The 20,848-nt window shown below is 44.0% G+C and overlaps 1 protein-coding gene across 1 annotated transcript; it reads left to right on the forward strand.

Annotated features, from left to right (window-relative positions):
* Positions 1-662: 662 nt before the first annotated feature.
* LOC135241063 (E3 ubiquitin-protein ligase MARCHF4-like) lies at positions 663-18,936 on the forward strand. The gene is made up of 4 exons (XM_064311169.1): positions 663-2,526; positions 13,192-13,347; positions 13,731-13,923; positions 18,271-18,936. Exons 1-4 carry the CDS (start codon positions 2,035-2,037, stop codon positions 18,690-18,692), a joined length of 1,263 nt encoding a protein of 420 aa, XP_064167239.1. The 5' UTR covers positions 663-2,034; the 3' UTR covers positions 18,693-18,936.
* Positions 18,937-20,848: the final 1,912 nt, after the last annotated feature.

Genomic DNA, 20,848 nt, shown 5'->3' on the forward strand with positions numbered 1-20,848 from the left:
CTTAGATTTGCTGACTCTTGCTTGCGATGAAGAGCTGAAGAGCGACTCTGTGAGCAAAGCGATCACTATATATAGCCATATAATGCATTACCTTGGCAGGCTTACTGAAGTGTAAAATATATACAATCTAGACCAATATATGGCCGTGTCCATGTTTTATTTAACATGAAATACTATGGTGTGTGTTATGTACACCTTTGAACTGTAGGTCTGTTTTCAGAGAATACACTTAATGAATGTATCCAATACACATGATATCAAATTGAACTATACATATATTTGTTGATACAATAAAAATATCCACATAAAAATGTGTTACATATGTTTTTTTTTCATATTTATTTTTCTTTGATTTTATTAGATATTGACAGGATTTGTCTGCTGAACAATCTGACCTTAAAACGGTTTTATGCAGAACCATCACCCACAATATTTTTGGAAGTATATTTCAGAAAAGCATTGAAAGCATTGATAGACATCTGTGATATTGTTGTTGTTGTTGCTGTTCATCATCATCATAATCATCTTCTTTTTGTACATATTTTTTTAACTTCTAATGATTTTAATGTTTTGGAATTCTTAATTAATATCTCGAACAAAAATTAATGTTCCATGATGATGGCCATCTCGGAGTAGCCCAGTGCCGTGGTGGTTCGCTCGTCCCCCTCTTGCATCACTCCTGTGCCGCGTGACGCGCCCGTGCTTGGGAGCTGTCCCGGGAATCATGGTGCTGAAGGCGCTGCACCAGCAAGCAACCGCAAACTGCTGAGAACATACCCACAATCAACAGAGGATCTTTTCCTGAGGACAGTCCAAAAACATAGCGGTTTTGTTTTTACGGATGTATTAGCGACCTGTCGTTGAAACGTGGATATTCGGAGACTACAAAGAAAATGTTTATGTTTAAAATGAGCGTACTCCCCGAAGAGCAAAAAACAACTCGGCATCAACTGCAACGGACGTGGCTTTGATTTTATAGTTTAGCGTAATCCCTAAAAACGTGCATAATTTTTGGAAGCAAGGTAGAAAGGTAAATTGCTGTGGTGACCATGTTAAACGAAGAAAATGTCATCGACTGTGTCCGCCGTGGTGTAAGGTGTCTGGCTACTAACGGAGGAGCACGAAGCATATTGACACCTCACCTCCCAGGACGGGACTGAAGCTGGGCTGGTCATTGATACGTGATCATATCAACGACATGTATAATTGAAAATCGCAGGATGATCATTTAATATATGACACCGCCGTATCATGCTTTTCCATATATCTCGTGAAACGAACAAATTGCATTAATTGCCATAAATTAAATCAAAAATATATACGAGAAACGAGACATACTGGATTAGGAAATCCTGATTTGATGTTGTTGCAAACAACATTGAAAAATGGGGGAAGATCGCATTTTGAATAATGGATTTGTGATTATCCTCTGAAGACTGCTGGGAACCGAAAAAGGGAGAATTTCCAGTACTGAAACGCGTTTCGATATTTGCTTGAGGGAAGGCAGCACATTTGAGGCATTAATTCATGGAGTTATACCTTCCTTAAAAACGCATTTTCCCCCGTATGTTTGATTATTGTGAACAGTTTATAACACGCTACGTCGAGATTTCAAGTCGTTCTCCAGAAGCGTTATTCCTGGGACTTCGAACATTTGTTAGCCTTTAGCATTGACTTTAGGCTACAACAGAAACAAACAGTTGAGCATAGTGGGTACGTAAATAACGTAGGCTGCCCTGCAGATACGTTAGGCTACTAAAGAAAAGTATGCCGCGCATGAATTGCCCTGATTGTTCTGTAAAGACTGGATATTTTTGTGCTGAAAGAAATTATCATAGCCATATAAAAGGGACAAATAAATATGTTAAATGTGTGATGAACTAAACCAAAGCCAAAAGTCCGTCACAGTTAAAATCTGAGTGTAGGGGAATTCACCTCCATCAAAACGACAGCGTTTGCATACTAAACGAGTGTTTTTTCCCCCAAATCTATATCACCTAGACCTGCACCTTTAAATTATAACAAAACGGGCACATGTTGTTTGCAGTTGGTGTCATTGTATGGTGCTGGGGATTGTTGAGTCACACACAGATGCACCGGCACCAAGCAATGCTGAAGAGCCGCTGCTGCGTCCTATTCAGTGACCTGAAGGTTTTCCTGCTCAGGCCACCGCCACCTTCGGCGCCACCACCAGCATTAATCCCCATGAGCGGCCAAAACACGGAAGCTCGTGCGAACGGAGCCGCGGGAGGCAGCAGCGGTGTGGACAACCACCCTCCGATAAATGCCCTTCGTTCGGAGGAATGGACTGCACCGCCGACAGGGGGAGCTGTCCAAATCGACGAGGACAGAGCAGCGGGAGACTGGGCTGGAGCGCCGGGCGAGCAGCAGGGGAGCCCGGACTGTAGCAGCTCTTCGGATGACTGCTCCAAGGAGAAGTCCGAGGAGCGGCTGTCTCTCGCCAGCTGCACTGACAGCGGCTTTAGGACTCCCCTGTGCCGTATCTGTTTTCAGGGACCGGAGCAGGTAGGCGGATTTCGCATTTCGCAGCGCGACCGTTGGTCAGATCACTTAGAACGTCTCAAATATCAACTGGCAAAACACTTTTTTTTTTTTAGCAGTGAGATTTTGCTACAAATGAAACGGGACTTCAGTCGGAGAGTTCCGTTCAGTGGAGTGTGTGTGACTGCTAGGAGCCTGCGTGCAGTACATTTAAGGATTAAGAAGAGCAGGTCACTAATTTGCAACATAGTTTGTATGTCTTCGTAGCCTATGTCATCACTGGCAATACGGCAAAGTAGAAAGGGATGTCTGCAGCCCAGGCAGTATTTTACCGTATTGCTGATTTGTTGCTTCTAGAATCCCTTAAAGTTGCTTCATATTTTCAAACACTAAGACTAATGTAACACAAACTGTGTAAGTTTTGGCAGAGTGAGTCAAATACACCTGGGAATGAATGGCCCTCGTGATGTCTGGTGTGTGTAGGAATGAGAGGAGATCATTCAAACAAGAGGCCATACCATACAGGCAAGCAGTTGCATTATTAATACTTAATACATCATCAGTGATGCATTAATAATGCAGCTGGGGGAGGGGGGGGGGGTGTCATCTAAGCAGGTGTAGGAACATGCATCAATCATTCAGTAAATACTTGTTATCAAAATAAGAAATAAATAAGTAGAATTACAGGTACAATTTACTGTGAATTTAGTGATGAAAGCAGTTGCACACACGTACGGCTCACAGTTTTCACAGACTGATAGTTGGAATGGCTTGTGAACACAACATACCTGGTAACTGTTATCAAGGTACTATTGAGAGAGCGTGTGTACTGAGGGAGCTTGTGTGTGGTGTGTGTGTGTGTGTGTGTGTGTGGGGGGGTTTGAACCAGAGAGAAGAGCCGAAACACCTTTATTGAGCGGACATCATTAGCTCTTTATACGCGTGCTGTTGGGAACTGCTGGAACTGTGCAGTTTTTGACCGCGAGATTTAAAGCAGCCATGCAAGAATGCATATTTTAGCGCGACACATTTACGACCTTAGGGTGTGGCCCACGGGGTGTAGAGTCCCGCTGTACACCGGCTCAGTGTCCCCTACACCCCACAATGCATCAGCTACCATTTCCATTTCGTATCCCCTTCCATAAAATCAGCAGTTTTTCATTTTACTCCGCGCACCAATTACAGGGAGCAGAACAATGGCATTTCATCATTTGGGAGATGTTTCTAATGGCCAATCGGTCATGTCGTCCTTTCGTGTGATGCAACAAAAGATGGATGGGCCATAGAACATCATAAAGATTATGTTCTCTATATGGGTCTGTAGGGGTTATGCTTTTCTCTTGGAGGAATCAGAGATACAGTAGGCAAGGAAACAATACCTCCTTAATTATTTGCATGCCGAGTGCAATGCCGTTTGCGCTGTTGCAGTTACATGCTTGAGAAGAGCAATAACAGTTTTTTGTCTTTGCCATGCGCCATAACTCTTTTTGATCCTGGGTTCAAATTCACATTAACTGAGAGGGTTCTGGGAAACTCTCAGGGAAATGGACCTAAAACAGACTGGTCCACCTGGGCTGACATTTCACGGCTTGGAAATGACGTCTGTAGACAAACCAAACCAAGCCAAGCGAACTAAGGAACACACAAACTGGGGACTGGACCGTGTAGACAAGACGGGTCCAGGTGCTGAGAACTGCAGGGAAAGCAGTAAGGATCAACTCATACTGAAGTAGGAACCCCAGCTTCTCTGAGCTTTGAAAAGCCTCTCTCTCATTTATATTCTCCTGTCTGGTTATCTAAGTGAATCTTGTATCTTGCCACTTCTCACAAATCACGAAAGCCAACGCTCAATTTCTTTTCATATATGGAATGAATTAACACAATTGCATGTGATATTTTCAAAGTATCTTAATCTGTGTGCATACGTGCATCATATCTCTGTTTTTATTCGGGCTAGTAACTGCGTTCTTTATCGACACAGACCTTAAACGTGTCGTTTCTGTGCTCCCATTGGCCGTTGCTCTTTAACTAAAAGAATATTGACAGCGCAGTACCCGTGACTCACTTTAAGGATGTCCCCCTAATTGCACATTTGGAGTGCCCACTGGTTTGTGCCCTAACCGGCTCTGCCTGCGCTCTTCCTGTCTGAAGGGCTCCCTACTGCCGTCTGCCAGGATTACTCACCTGAATAAGCAATGTGCCAAAAGTTACACCTCTGGCACCACTCGAGCCCAGAGGGCATGCTTTCAGGAAAGTTGGTATCTCAGAGTCCAAACACACACACACACACACACACACACACACACACACAGTATCATGCCCTTCTGTCATTGCTATGTTTACAGATGAGGAGTCTCTCCTTCACTCTATATCAGTGTCTATCTGTGTGTGAATCCTAACACCTTGGATAAGGTGCTGGTCCCCACGCGCACACAAACACACACACACACACAAAGACACCCACGCACAAACACACAAACACACACGCACACACACACACACACACAAAGACACCGACGCAGAAACACACAAACACACACACGCACACACACAAAGACACCCACGCACAAACACACATAAACACACACGCACACACACACACACACACACAAAGACACCCACGCAGAAACACACAAACACACACACGCACACACACAAAGACACCCACGCACAAACACACACAAAGACACCCACGCAGAAACACACATAAACACACACACAAGCGCACACACACACACACAAAGACACACACACACACACACACACACACAAAGACACCCATGCAGAAACACACATAAACACACACACGCACAAACACACACAGTCCACAGTTCTGCAGTCCAAAACATATGTCCTGCCCCTGCACAAAAGCCCTTTACTGTGGCAGCATCTTACAATATATACACTGTGCATTTTATTACCTCCAATATTGCCTCGTGCTCTGTTAACAGAGCTTTCTACTGTCGACCACATAACCGTTTTTCTCCGATCCGTCTGCTGAGATCTTTTTGTCTGGTACATCATCAGCTGCAGGTATCATGATGCGCATGCTGCTATAATGATGATCAGGGTAATATAATAATAAAAATGATAATATCAAAGAACACTGAACATATTATGTAGATGTCCCGCAGCCCCGAAGCGATTCTGAACAGCGGTGAAGCCCAGCATACGGGATTAAGTTTGGACGCGTGGAGCCTGCCCGAACCTCGCCATTCGTAATACAGCGGTAATGTGCTCAAGCTCGGCGTCGTCCTCTGATCTCGTGCCGCGGCGAAAATGACACCCCTCGCCCCTTTCGAGGCTCGCCGACGGCGGAAAATGCGATTCGCCTCGTCCGCGCTCCGGGCCCTTCGCCGGTTTCGCGGGGATCTTTCTGAAAGCCTCCCTGCGTCGGCTGGCACCCGCAGGGCTGTCAGCTCCCCCCCCCCCCACCCCCTTCCCCCTTCCCCCTCTCTGTAGAACTGCAGGTGACTGATGGGGCAGTCTGGCCCTGCTCAGGGGTGGGGGTTTCGTATGATGTGGTGGCACGGGTTCTGACGCTGATGGAGGTGCACTCGTGTGGAGGGTGGGGCCCCTCTGGGAGGTATTCGTCCATCAGTGAGGATTGAATAATGCGCTGGGCTGGGTCGCCTGCTTCCACACGCGTCTTTTTTTTTGGATACCAATCTGGAAATGGTATGTTGTTATCAGTGTTAAGAGGATTCAGTGAAAACCTTCACTTAATACTCCCTCTCTCTCACACACATATGCTCACATGCACACACACGGGGACACACACTCACACATACACACACACACACACGGACACACACACACACACACGGATGGACACACATACACACACACACAGGGGCGTAGCTAATGGGGTATAAAGGGGAAAGCTTTCCCAGGTACTAGTGACGGGGTGTGTATGTGTGCATGTGTCCAAGGGACCCTTTTTTCCTACACAGATAATTTCTAGATTCGTGCCTGCACACATACGGATGAATTAATGCACGTGTGGTTAATTATACGTGCTCATAATTTGCCTCACAAAATGTAATGTACTGTAGCCGCTAACTCTCTCAAGCCTGTGCTTAGTAATTAGCAGATGGGTCAAAAGTTTGAATTTGGATTTCAGCCCAGCTCCTGTCTGTGGAGCCATTGGAGTGTTAGATTGCCCTTTTGCAACGCAGTCGTTCCAGTCGCCTGCGCTACATTCACTTACTCACCGCCCCTTTTTAATACAGAATCAATTACAGATCCGTTGGTTTAGTGTAAAAGGTGAAATGTGTGGCCACGTTTCTCGCTTGAGGGTAGCAGTGGAGATTATGAACCCCCAGTCATTTTATTTTCAAGTCCACCGCATCCATTCTCTTGCTTATTATTATTATTATTATTATTATTATTATTATGGTAATTATTAATTATTATTGTGGTAATTAAGCTTTGTTTAGTCCCATTCTCAGCAGGAGAAATAACTGAATCCCTCCCCACATGTAGGGGGAACCAAAACAGAGCTCACAATCTAATAACATTGAAATGATGACGATAATGATATCATTCCTCTCCATTCACTGACTTGGAGTTGAATGTTTATGAGTAAGCCAATCTATTCTCCATTAGAAAGCATCCGTTTGACTCATACCATACAATGCAATTTCATAATGCTTGGGGGTTTTTTTTCCCAACCAGATTTCTGGGTGCTTTTCTGGGAGACAGGAGTCCAGTCTCAGCGAATCAGAGAGCGAGGCGTCATACGACACACTCATGTTTATGGAATGGCTTAGCATTGAAGTTTTGCATGTGAGAGGAATGGAGCTCTGCTTATTCTACTAAAACTTATTCTACTAAAACTAAAAATATTCCAGAGGTTTATATGGAACTTTTTATGCCATGTTTATTCAGCATGTGCAGCTGAGTGCAGAGAGTGAGCAGAACCAACCTTAGATGGTGATGTCAGCATGTGATTTCTAATGTCTCGTCATAGCCATGTTTTTATTAGGAGAATTCACAAGGCTTTAGTATCTGTATTTCGATTCCCAATTTTGTGCTATTTGTCTTATGGAAACAAGTATTGTGATATCTAAAAAAATAAAAAATAAAATAAATAAAAAAAACATTTGACTCCTATATAAATAATAATAACAAAATAAGCACTAGGTGTTATTATGTTAGTACTTAGCATGTCAGCAGTTTAGGGAACTGCAAAATAATGAATGTATATGCTCTCTTGGCCAATTGAAAACTGTTTAAATTTGCACAATTCTTAAGTCCTCACCTTGTTTGCGCTATATGCAAATTAATTGTTAGGTCATTGCTGAGTCAAGATGTGGAACTTAATCACTTGATACCCTGTTTTCCATTTTGACAACACCTTGGTGCTGGTTTTGCACATGTGTTAACAGCAGATTCTGGTACTGATCCAATGTAAATTTGCTGCGATAGTGTATCGGAAGCACACCTAGTGTGTTTTGGAGAAAGAAAGAGCCTATAATTAAAAATCTGTAGTAGACCTACTGTGTCTAATATATCAGATACTTCCTAAATTAGACTTTTTACTTAGTCTGTACCAGTGCACCATACTGTTCTGGAAGCCTTACTTGCATTATCCACGTGCTGATTATTGGAGTACACATTTAAATCGTCATGGGAACCGTATATTTTTAATATACTGCAGGCTACCTCACAATCATGGCCTTTTCCATTGGCACAGAGGAGCATCTTGTTTTCCAATGTCTGTGTTGAGCCCATGGAAATATTTTTGGTGGCTGGATGAATGAGTCATGGCCCTCGTGGAAAAAGTTAGCGTTGGATGCCCAATCATATTAGCTGCTGTGCGCCCAGACATTTTACCCACCGAGCCTTTTCATCGGGGAAATATCCATCCTGCCCCGTAATTATCACCGTGGCGATCCTGTTTAGAAATTCCATTTCAGCGTCATGCGGTGGAACCACTCTCTGTCAGGCCGCATTGCTGGTGATGTGCATTTCAATGGGGCTAAAAATCCATTGTCACTCAGTACATTTGGTCCTGTGTTCCGTTAAGGCATACGCACACATATATCGTCCGCTCGTAGCCTCTTTGTCTGTTTTTGAAGTTGTAGGCATGCCCTAATTATCCTCATTGAATGTCAGTGAATTCTGTTGGCCACATGCAGCGATATTGTCAAAGCCAACCGGTCTGTCATTGGCTGCTCGTGAGTGCCAAATCATGTAATGTGCATCATTGTTACATGATTGTTATTACAGACCTTATGGCTGAGGTCGACAGGATCGGCTTTCAGATTATAATTGTGCACTTGCAGGTTCAAATCCTGACAGAAAACACTGTTGCTGTGCCCTTGAGGAACAAGCTTTGCCAGATTTTCCCTGGTAATGACTCATCTGTACTAAGGGTTGAGAGAAGAGACTTAGCCTACATGTGCAGGACTTGTTTCCTGTGCCTTTTTTGTTGTTGTTGAGTCAGTCTGGACTGTTTCTCAACCATAGAACAGCAAGGCTTGTGTTTCAGTGGCAGCTGGATGCCCTTTGGTGTAAATACCTGGGGTCCCACGCCCTGTCATGTGACATGGTACTCTGTACTGTATCTGAGAACAGAGATACAGAATGCTCAGATTTCCCTACACTCAAATTGAGGTACAATATACGTATATTTCTGTACTCACAGGTACACTTAAAAAATGTATCCTCAGAGGTACAATATTAGACTTAAAGTTATATTTTATATTTAAAGATCACATGGGGTATGTAATTGTACTTTTAGAGGTACAAATGGCTTGGGTATGAAAAAGAGCCTCACGTGTGGGGTGGAAAGCACTTGTACTCTTATAAGTACAATTTTCTACTTTGTTTTCTGTGTTTGTAGCTGTAAATGCTTTTGTTTCATGAATGGACACGTTTTCTGACTAAGGTGAGAAAGAGAGATCTTATATTATTTTCTACTATGGGTCTGGTACTATCCATAGACAGGCACAGTAAATGGCTTAGCACGTTCCAGACATCAAATGCAAAATCTTCCTTGCTGTCAACAGCCTCTAGGTTTACAGGCAGAGGTGTGGTCTCAAATGACGTCCATTCTCCTATAGAAGCAACCACTGCTCCTGCCACACCACAAGCTGAACTGTCCAGTTTGCTGAATGTGCAGGCCCTCGCTCAGAAAGCTCAGCTACAGGTGTGCATGACTAGCCGGCCTTAGCCTGACTGATTGAAATCAGCTGTGGGGGGTTTGTCAATTATATTTCAGTAGCCATTGCCAGAACATGCCCATCGATTACCACTCTAAGGGTGATGGGACAGGGATGTGTGTTAGCTACGATTTACCCAGCTATGACTTTTTTTTTTTTTTACCCATATTGCCTGAACTGTTGCTGATTCCACACTGCCAGTGTGCCAGTTCTTTTCCACTCTTCCATGTTTGCACTTTGAGATGCATTCAGAGTTAATATAGCAACCCTGATTCCTGGGTATATGTAGTCTAATTGTTTCCTTAATGTTGAAAGTACCCAGCAGGCATTAGCAGTCAGATTATGTCATGCCGCATTTGGATTTAGACATCAGCATGGCGGCATTTTTTAATGACCCCGCAAGGGGAGAGCTCCCTGGGTGGTGCTGCTGCCAATTATGCATCACCCTGCGGGGCCACCGGCTGCACTTTGCACTGGCAGAATCAGGATTTGATCCCGGCCTGTGGGGCCCGCCCGTGCACTAGAACGGTGCTTTAACACGATGAGCCACCCGCGGCCCGACAGCAGCGTTAAGCTATAAAACAGAGAGCTGATGTAGGACTGATGCGCTGTTAAACACTCGCACCCCCCCCCCCCCCTCCGCCAGCCGCACCCCGTGCAGCTCTCTTCGCTGCAGTCGGCCAATCAGGGCAGGGTCTGAGAGGCCCCTGGGAACGGCCAGCCCACACTGCAGCCTCTCACAGGCTTCTCCCTCCCAGTCAACTAATGGAGCTTTATCTCTGTCCTCTTCCTGCCCCTCTGACATCACAGTCACTGATCTGTGTGTAAATCGCTCCCTTCTGTTATTGCTGAATTTACAGATGAGGAGTCTCTTCGCTCTCTGTGTGTCTCCTCACACCTTGGATAAGGTGCTGGTCCCCAACCACGCAGAAACACACACACTAGCACACACGCACACACCCACACAAACATACTGTACACACGCACAGCCACACACACACACATGCACAGCCAAATCTTGTGCTTCAAACCATATACTCCATCCCATCTCAAAAAGCCCTTCACTGTGACAGTGCCCTACAGTGTATATAGTGCATTTTATTACCTCCAGCGTGGCTGGGGTTCCTGCTGGCTGGTAAGAATCTAATCGAAAAAAGTGCTGTGAATGGAGGCTTGTGAGGACTGCTGACATTATTATACGTTGATAGGACCTTGAAATCCACCTGAGATTAAAGTTAATTAATTTTGAGGAGATAGAAAGAGAACTTGAAAGCAACTCAAACTTGTGTGGTTGTATAGAGTATTGTTTGGTGATTTTTCTGTAAAATGGAATGGATTTTCATTGTTGTCGCATAAAAGTTATTTTCTATGGTATATGGTTACTGCAGCAGGATTATAAATTCATTATATGTGTTCATGAACCAGTGATATAATGTATTCATCTACAAGTTTGGAAGCTGCTACTTTGTGAAACAAGTAATAGCGTTTAACAAAAGAACTAGGCTACATTTTCAAAGAGGCAATCACAGGAAATATTATTGAAATAAAATCCAGCTATGACATTGATAGGAGGGCTCATTTATGTTTTCCCTCTCCTCTGTGTCCTCAATAAAAACTCTGAAACGTCACCTGTGGCTGGAGGTTTTGTGAGTTCCATAGTGGGCGGAGCCACAATAGGCTGCCAATCATTTAATTCCTGCTACTAATAAAAATCTTTTGCTCGCCACAGCTAAACTCAATGACTGGTTCAAATCAGTGAGACACAAATGGTAGGTCCTCCCATTTTCAGTATACAGAAAGCGTCAGTCTTGAATCTGTCACGGAAGCTCAAACAGGGCTTCTTGTTCTCTCTTCATCCTTCCTCCCTTTAAAGATGGCATTTTATCCCCTGTGAAATACCCAGACAACTTTCTTTTTAGTTCTTGAAAAGGAAACACATTTTTCCCCAGCATTCCCAGGAACAAGGCTGCTCCTTCTGTTGCCGGCTTGTGTGACCACTGAACCAGGCCTTAAAAGAGAGAACGCAGCCGAAACTGGAAGACAGGACAGATGGCAGAATCCTTTGCACGACAGTTCCCCCAAGGATCCGTTCAGACACCCATTCTCTATCCATATTCAATGACAACTGAAGTAGAGTCTGCAGACACTGACCTAGATACTGTATAAGCGATCAACGTTCAATTCACTGTTTCCGAACTGTCTGCACTTCAGTTTAAAAAAAAAAAGAAGAAGATATTTAGCATACACGTCAATGCTGTCCTTCAGAGTGAGTCATTTGTCATAAATCGCTGTACAGGTTTATGAACCTTTCTTGGTTCAGCAGAGGCCAGCACTGCTGCATGGCTTTGAACATGTGGGACATGCGTGAATCTGACAGTCGGCTAACACCCAGCAGTGGTTCTGTTCTGGCACCGTCTTCTCTGATACTGTCGCGTCAGCAGCAGTAACAGTTCTGTCCAAACACTGGTGAAATCATGCTAAGACAGAACTGCATTTGCATGTAACCATGCCCTGTAAGTGTGATCTGCTGGGCCCAGTGTTGGACGTTGGCCAATGGTGGGCGACAGATGCCAGTGGAGGGCGACTCAGACTTGCAGCCTCACATTTCATTATGCTACTTTGTTTATTCCACTGTTCCACCTTTAGATGCCATTTAACCAATGCTTTGGTGGAATTCAACTATTTATAATATGGACAGGTGTATTGGTTTCAAACCATGGCACCATTTCAATTTGTGCACATAAGAGTTTCATGAAGGGTAGCGGGGAAACTGTTGTGTGTGCGGGTGGGTCTGTTTCATAGATCAGTAGCTACTCCTTCAGTATTGCAAGAATTGAGAGTGAGAGTAATGAAAATTGTGATATTCTAACTGGGCGTGTGCAGCATCTCTGCCCAGATCAGTTATCTAAAGGTAATTAAGGAGGTTTTGAAGGATTCGAGTTAAGAGGCAGATCTCATGAGACGCTAGGAATCTCTAAGCCAGACAATGATCTGGCAGCAAAATGAATTTATATATTTAAGCGCATGATGCGTTATTAATCCATGTCCTGTTGGCCGTGATCCCAGACAGGTATCATCCTGGCAAAGCAACCAAGGCCCATATGTACTCAGACTATTTTAGCACAGCGTGACTGCCAGTTGGGTGAATGCAGGAGCTCGTGTTAAACAAAATACGGGGCTCATGGCAGATGGAGCCTGCCGATTGGTGTGCGCGTGTGTGGGCGTGGCATATGGAAACCTTGTTTGCGGAGGTTTTGTTGCTGCTACAGGAGAACATTTTTGTCTCATTTCAAAACTCAAGAGAGGACATTTTGTGCTGAAAAGCCCAGTGAGACAGACACCCAGTGTCTTTGAGCAAGAGAACCATGACACTAGCCACTTCCTGTTTCAGCAATCCAAACGAGTGTAATTTAATTGTATTTGCAGGTGTTCTTCAAACGCAGGAGATGCTGATTGGCTGTGTCTTAGGGAGCTGTGTCTGAGTTTTCATGGGATGTGATTTTCCTGTGTGTGCCTGCAGGGGGAGCTGCTGAGTCCATGTCGCTGCAGTGGGTCTGTGCGCTGCACTCACCACCCCTGCCTTATCAAGTGGATCAGCGAGAGGGGGTCGTGGAGCTGCGAACTGTGCAACTACAAGTACCAGGTCATCGCCATCAGCACCAAAAACCCACTGCAGGTGGGGCAACAGGGCATGGACGTGGTTTTAGCCCCAGTCCTCCGAGCCTTCAGGCAGTCCTTTTAGTTATAACTGCTGTTCAGAGCAGAGACTTAACTTCTATTTAATTGTCTATTTGTAAGGGACCATGTATGATATTAAAATGAATGTTTTCATTTAATGTGTTGCACTAGAATTACTGTTGCTTGAGCCAATTTACGTCTGCAGCCCCACTGGCTGGTCTTCAGTGTTCTTTGAGAGATTCAAGAATGCCTATATTACTAGCACGTCTCTAACATACTCACGTATTGTCAGATTTGGGATCGTATCGCGATTCCCCAGCAAAAGAGGTGATTGGGAAACCTGGGAATTTCATGTCGGCCTGTCCGTGTGTCCCCTGGCAGTGGCAAGCCATCTCGCTGACGGTGATCGAGAAGGTGCAGATCGCGGCGGCCATCTTGGGCTCCCTGTTCCTCATCGCCAGCATCTCCTGGCTGGTCTGGTCGTCCCTCAGCCCCTCGGCCAAGTGGCAGCGGCAGGACCTGCTCTTCCAGATCTGCTACGGCATGTACGGCTTCATGGACGTGGTCTGCATAGGTGAGCGTGCGGCCAGGTTTGGAACCTGACTAGATTTAGACTGCGGGGGTGTGGCCTGTAGAGACGGCAGCACCATGGAGCCATCTGCTTCTTTACTGTGAGGAAGAGACTGCCTGAGATGAAGCCACTTACGAAGTTTTTGATAGACCGAAGATGCTCACTGTTTCCCCTGCAGAGAGGGAGCTGACTGTGGAGTCCATTAACTCCGCAGTTTGCATAGATTAGCCTGTCATCTCTGTCATTAGACAGTAGATTGGCTGAGTTTACCTCAGTTTACCAGAGAGAGGGAGGGGCAGAGAGAAGGGGGGAAAGAGAGAGAAAGAAAGAAAGAAAGAAAAAGAAAGAAAAACATGGAAGGCTTAAGGTTTGACGGGCCTTGGCCTTTGCATTGCTTGGAGTGGCCTAGTGGCCTTGAGCTCGCAGGGAGAGCTAGCCTCTCTTGGGCCTCTGTGATCTGGGGTGATTTGCAGTGACACTGAATCAGGAGCTTGACAAAGTAGCTCCATTGAATCATTCATACTTTTGGCAGTAGATCGAATTATGTAAGATTTATTAATATTTCCTTTCAGCGTTCCACATTACTCACCAGCTCCAGCGGTGAGCGGTGAGAAATATATATATATATATATATATTATATATACTGGTACCCTGATTCACATTTTTACCAGTCAGTCCAGCATTATTTATGTATTTGGTTATGGAATAGCAATGAAATGTGGTGTTAAACTGTGATACATACAGTTCCTGCAGGGTACAGTACATGCAAACTGTGAAGTAATTGATTATGAAAGAGCACAGTTGGGCGAACAGCGAAATTTGTTCCAAACAAAGCATATTTTTAGTTCTGCAGCATGTTGTACCTATTGTTGCAGATATCATTGAAGGTGGCTGTTATCTCTGATCAACCAATTTCAGCCAGAGTATGACAGGCTGAAAAGAATGTGTAATTTTCCCTGTCTTGTATCTAGCCTATCCATCTAATCTTCTTTGCTGTGGTCACTGCAGATTATTTAAATTAATCGCTGTTGCCCTGAGACAGGGTCTTCTGAAGGGCACTGCCACAACCATAAATATTTTTTACGGTCTATTTAAATTTTCATTAAAGCATCTAACTTGTAATCGGAGTCCTCCAGCTGACTGGTGTCTGTCCTTTTGTGTTCGTACTTCATTTAAAACATACTAGAATAATGTAAACACAGACACCACTTTGTGTTAAAATCTCTGTAGCACAACAGAGATATAAAACTGGAGTAAAGTTAGGCATTGAAAATCAATTATTATTTTAAGGAAACACAAATCAATTTAAATTAATTAAATGTACTGTAATTAATTAAATGATTACTCCGTCTGAATGATCCCATATCCAATTATAACATGTTTAATGAGAACAATTCCTTGAAAAACAAAACACTGAATGAACAAACATCCAATTCAGCTTTCCCCCCTGATTAAATACCAATATTTGTGGTTCAAAGACATTAATTTAATTAACTTTCGAAGTCCTGATTCACAGCACCATAAAAGTAAAAAAAAAAAAAAGACTGGAAAAGTAACTACAGCTATAAGAACGTGGATTATGGGGACAGCTGCTCACACCGCAGTAGGGTGAATTCCCTGCTGTGGAGAGAGACATTCACAGCACCACCACGGGGACTCATAACAGAAATGTGGCAGAAATGTTTCACTGTCATCTTTTTTGCTATGTGATGCTTGAAGTTGTAATGGCTCTTGAAATTGGGATTTTTATTGGGGAAAAATATAGGCTACTTCAGTGTCAGCAGGGTCTTTGGAACGCTGCAATGGATCCACCCGATTCATCCCCTCCTCTGCTCTAAACCAATCGATGCGCTCGCCTGAACTTACCACCCCATCTTTCTGCTGAATTTATCATCCACCATAACCAAGCACACAGAGCAGATAGATGAATTTGCAGAAGAGAAACAGTTGTGCCTGACTGGATCTAGAGCAAAGGGGGGAAAACTAAGATTTTTACGAACTTGAAATCTTTCACTGGATACTTTGGTGTAATCTGTGAGGTGTTATTAATTGAATATCTTGATAATTGTGTGTGTTAGAGTGGAAACAACAATAAAAATTATGAGAGGGCATTCAATAACAATGTACTAATTTGATAAATATAATGATAGGAAGCCATCTAACGTTTTAACTATTGGAGCAAACTTATGTACTTATGTATGGTGACAAATAAATATCTTAAAATTGTGTCTTAAGTCACCCCAGGGCCTGTAGTTTGGAGAGTGTCATGTATTAAGGGGTGTAGGGTAGGGGGACACTATGGAACAGCTAACTTCTTGCTTCCTGTTAGAAAAACACAGAATTTGAATGCATGCTATATCAGGACAGAGATTTGCTACCTCCATTGTGGGGAGGGTCATTAGTTTTGTACTTACACAGATTAACCTGTCAGTCACCTCGCTGACATTAAAGAATGGATCGGCTGGCTTTCTCTCATCAGTTGAAGGGGAAAACACAGAGAGAGGGAGAGAGAGAGAGAGAGAGAATTTCTCAGAATTGTTATACCCCAGAGGACACACATGTATATTATGAAATCTTCAGATGTGAAGTATCTGCTGACTCAAGCTTCAGAAATAATTGGCTCTATATTTTGCTTATAATTTTTTTCTATAATTAGCTCTGCTCTCACAGTCAAGTGTGTGGCCTGACAACAGAGTCAGGACGGGAGCGCTGTGGCACATCTGAGCCAGAAATAAAGCCAACGAGAGGCTACCTTTCCGCTCACAGCAGCACAATGTGTTCATGAGAAACACGCCTGCTCCAGCACGAGGACGTGATCTGCACTCACACAAAACAGAATGTGCAGTTGCAAGCTCCTAGCACGTTCTCTCAGTGTTGCTGCATTCAAATTTAAGGCATTCCTGCTTTCAAAAGGAGAAATCTCTCAGATTTTTTTTTTTTAACTGCTGGGGAACACCTTAATGGCTGTAAATATTTAATCTAGGGAAAGTCCTTGCTGTGCACACACCAATATGGCTTAGAAAATCTCTCAAATACAAGTGTAAAAGGTCTATAGTTTTTACAGTGAGTCTATAATACATGGTACCACATGTCATATGTACATTATATCCTTATATCACTGCCAATTGTCAAGAAGAAATATTTTTGTCCAGATTGTGTTATACTGCAGTAGGCACATGGTTTTTTGGTGCGTTGATTGTCTGACTTTCGATGAACAAAAATTGTGCTGAATTTACATACTAACTGGGGCAACAGAAATACTAACTTCCCTGTCATGCTACTCTGTGGGATTTATTTTGACACCACATATATAAGGTATTATGCAATTCTAACTAATGGTGTTATATAGGCTTACAATAACATTTTCAATGTGGTTTTATGTAATATTATTATATAACAATGTTGGAGGAGTGTTATGGCATTTTCATAAAGTAGGTCTGTTACCTCAAATCCTCCAAGATATTTTTAAAGCATTGCTTTTATTTTTTCTTTTATTTTTTTTCTTTCTAGAATGTCAGCAAAATATAGGTTTGCAAAGCTACTTTATATAGATGTTGAATTTTATTGCATTGATGATCAGCACCACCACAGCAGCCTGATCTTGATATCTGGCAGTGATATCAAATATCTACTGGTTGATAATTAGAGAGTTCTGTCTGTTCTGTCACAGAATGTCAGCCCAACACAAACAATACATTACATTACATTACAGGCATTTAGCAGACGCTCTTATCCAGAGCGACTTACACAACTTTTTTACATAGCATTTTACATTGTATCCATTATCAGCTGGATATATACTGAAGCAATGCAGGTTAAGTACCTTGCTCAAGGGTACAATGGCAGTGTCCTACCCGGGAATCGAACCTGCGACCTTTCGGTTACAAGTCTAGTTCCTTACCCACTGTGCTACACTCCGTCCTATACATGATCCAACTGTTCATAATAAGGTCCATACTCATTACATATTAAAATTTAAATGTATTGGACGTAGGTGGAGGACACGTCATGTAAATAAAAATATATTTACTAGTATATGACACTATGCTCAGGCATTCACAGCAGGCACCAGCTTATCTGCACTGTAGACCTCTGAACAGGAGGATTGTCCCATGCTGCATTGCAGTATTCATCTGTGATCAAAATATCGATGTATTGTAAGTGTCCTGCAGGACCTATTAGGGTAGAACTATTTAATATAGCACCGTGATGGCTACCAAACCCGACATGAGATTTGTTACAAATGTGAGGGGTCACGGTGCCAAACTGTTGTCTGGGGAGTGAGAAGGTCAGCTTCGCGGAGCTGAAGTGTGGAGTGCTGACCGCCCTGCCTCTGCTTCCCCCCCCAGCGCTCATCATCCATGAAGGGCCCTCTGTGTTTCGCATATTCAACCGCTGGCAGGCCGTCAACCAGCAGTGGAAGGTGCTGAACTACGACAAGGTCAAGGACAGCGAGGACACGAAGGCCGGTGCCCACCCCAGGACCCTTACGCTGCCCGCGCAGAGGGGCGCTGTGCGCCCGGAGGGGGGCACCTCCGCCTCCACCTCCTCCCTCATGGCGGCGGCCATGGCCACCGTCGTCACGGAAACGCCCACGGCGACGGGCCCGATGACTCAGGACCCCTCCGACCAGAGCAACGGTCTCTCCCTGCCCGACCACCACTGTACGTACAGCCTCCTTCACCTCCTCAGCCACCTGAGGCAGCAGGAGCCGCGCGGACAGCCCAGCAACAGCAACCGAGAGCTGGTCATGAGAATAACTACAGTCTGAGGATTGTCTTGAGGCCTTATTATTTTCCTGGTGTGGGAGTCCGCACTTGCTGACAGCAGCTGTAAAACAAACACTAACTTTTTCAGAATAAGACAGAAGAAAGGCCTTGCCAACCAGGGAAAATGGCAAAGTGACGACCGGTTTGACGAAAGAGTCGGTTTGGATGGGCGCAGATAACTTTTGTTTTCAGTGTTTTGACATGTGTGAAATAAAAATGATGGATTTGGATTTCTTGATGGCTGTAGCTGAAGGATTTGTCTAATGCTGTTCTTCCACTGTTCTTGGTGCCAAGTTGTGAAAAGAAGCCGATGTATTTGGGGACAGACAGACACCTGTTGAGTTCCTGTAAGATGTCTGTACCTATGCTACAATCAAAGAAACAGCACTAAGCCGTGCTTCAGGGATTCAAATAATTCAGGTGGAATTTGAGCTTTACAAATGGGCCTAAAACTAGACGTACTTAAAATCTCGCTTGTGACCCTTTTTAACTGTACGTTGACTGCTCTGTCGCCTCATTTGAGGCCTCTCTGTCATTCACTGTACACTTATATTTTTATGTGAGACCTAAAGCACAACAAGCGTATTTCACTCTCAAGCATAGGGGCCAACACACCCTCAGGTTTCTTATATTGAGAAAGTATTTTCAGAGCCTTCAGAGAATTCTGTAATACAGCAATCGAGGTGAATACACCCGAGTCTTACAGAGAGTAAATAAATAAATGTGCAAGTGTTTCGGTATCTTGCTGTCCAGCCACAAAGTGGCCATAGCAAAAAGCCATAGCATGATCCCCAAAAAATCTATAACAAATTGATGACTGTATAATACTGTGGCTTTCTAAGCATTTTCAGCTTATTTCTTTGTGTGTGTGTGTGTGTGTGTGTGTGTGTGTGCGCGTGTGTGCATGAGAGAGAGGGAGAGAACATGCCGTCTTCTTCTGAACAGCACACCAGTTCCAGAATAAGTATAATTCCCCGTGAATGCTTGCTCGTGTAGACGCACATTATGTCGCGGTCTCTCCGCTCTTTTCCCCGCCTCGTGCCGCTGTCAGAAACAGTCATGCCTGTGCATCGGCCCTTTCTGTCACAGCGCTCAGGTATTAATGGGCGGGCGGCGAAACACCGCCTGAGCGAAAGCTGGCTTTCCGACAGAGCAGCCAATGGACAGTGGGCTAGGCAGCAGGGATGGGGGATTGAAACAGTGATGAGTCTCCCCCTCCTGTCTTCATTCCAGCAGTCTGCTCTTCTGTGGCCTTAATGCATTTTTAACAAGGGTCCATGACCTCATGGAGACTGTGGGAGCTGCTCACGCATGCTTTCCAAACGTTTCCGCGGTTATAATACAACTCCCGATCCTGTTTCCCAGGCACCGTGTATTTGTTTTTATATATTTATTTAATTTAACTATTTTTTACATGGACATTGAGCCATTCTTCGTCTTTCTTCCTCAGTATCGCCATTTACATTACGTGGAGTTTTAGGTTGTTTTGAGAGACCAGGCTCTTGTGTCACCAAGTAATTGAGGGACGGTCCGTCATCTACTCATCATGTCTGTCTGCTACCAAACCAGTTTTAAAGCTCATTTTCTACTGGCTTCTCACGCGTTCCTTTCCACAGCAGACATTTCACGGCTCGTATTCTTCGTGAAACGTCCAAACTCCTCAGGGCAGCGCTCAGTACTGTACAACAAGTGTGCATTCGTTTGATCTGAAAGATGTCTGGGCTTGAAAGAGCCCAAAACATTGTCTAGTGGCAAACCTGGACACAAATGTAGCACATGAATGTAGCACATTATTTGAATTTAAAAAAAAAAAGACATTATTTGAATCCCTGAAGAAACAACCAGCATGAAATAAGGTCACGGCTCTCAGAGAGTTCTGCTCTGGACAGTCTGAGGGGCATCGACCTGGCCTCTTCATGCACGGAATACTCGTCTGCTGAGAAATCTGGTACCTATGGCTGAATAATTCAAGCCGTACAACGCTGATATTGAGGGGAAGGGGGAGATAGGGGAGGTTGCACAGAGTTCGGCATGAAGTTCATTTCTGTGCTCAGCTGAATTTCTATTTATTTATTTTTCTTAAAAATCTCAGACAGAACCAAAAATCAAAAGGTAACCTGGAAAAGAATTTTCAACCACGGAAATATGGCGATATTTT

The sequence above is a fragment of the Anguilla rostrata genome, chromosome 15, assembly GCF_018555375.3.
Source record: "Anguilla rostrata isolate EN2019 chromosome 15, ASM1855537v3, whole genome shotgun sequence".
Classification (NCBI taxonomy): domain Eukaryota; kingdom Metazoa; phylum Chordata; class Actinopteri; order Anguilliformes; family Anguillidae; genus Anguilla; species Anguilla rostrata.

Coding starts and splice junctions, on each gene's coding strand:
- LOC135241063 (XM_064311169.1), top strand. CDS start 2,035: ATGTTGTTTGCAGTTGGTGTCATTGTATGGTGCTGGGGATTGTTGAGT. Junction 2,527..13,191: donor GTTTTCAGGGACCGGAGCAG/GTAGGCGGATTT, acceptor GTGTGCCTGCAG/GGGGAGCTGCTGAGTCCATG. Junction 13,924..18,270: donor CATGGACGTGGTCTGCATAG/GTGAGCGTGCGG, acceptor TTCCCCCCCCAG/CGCTCATCATCCATGAAGGG.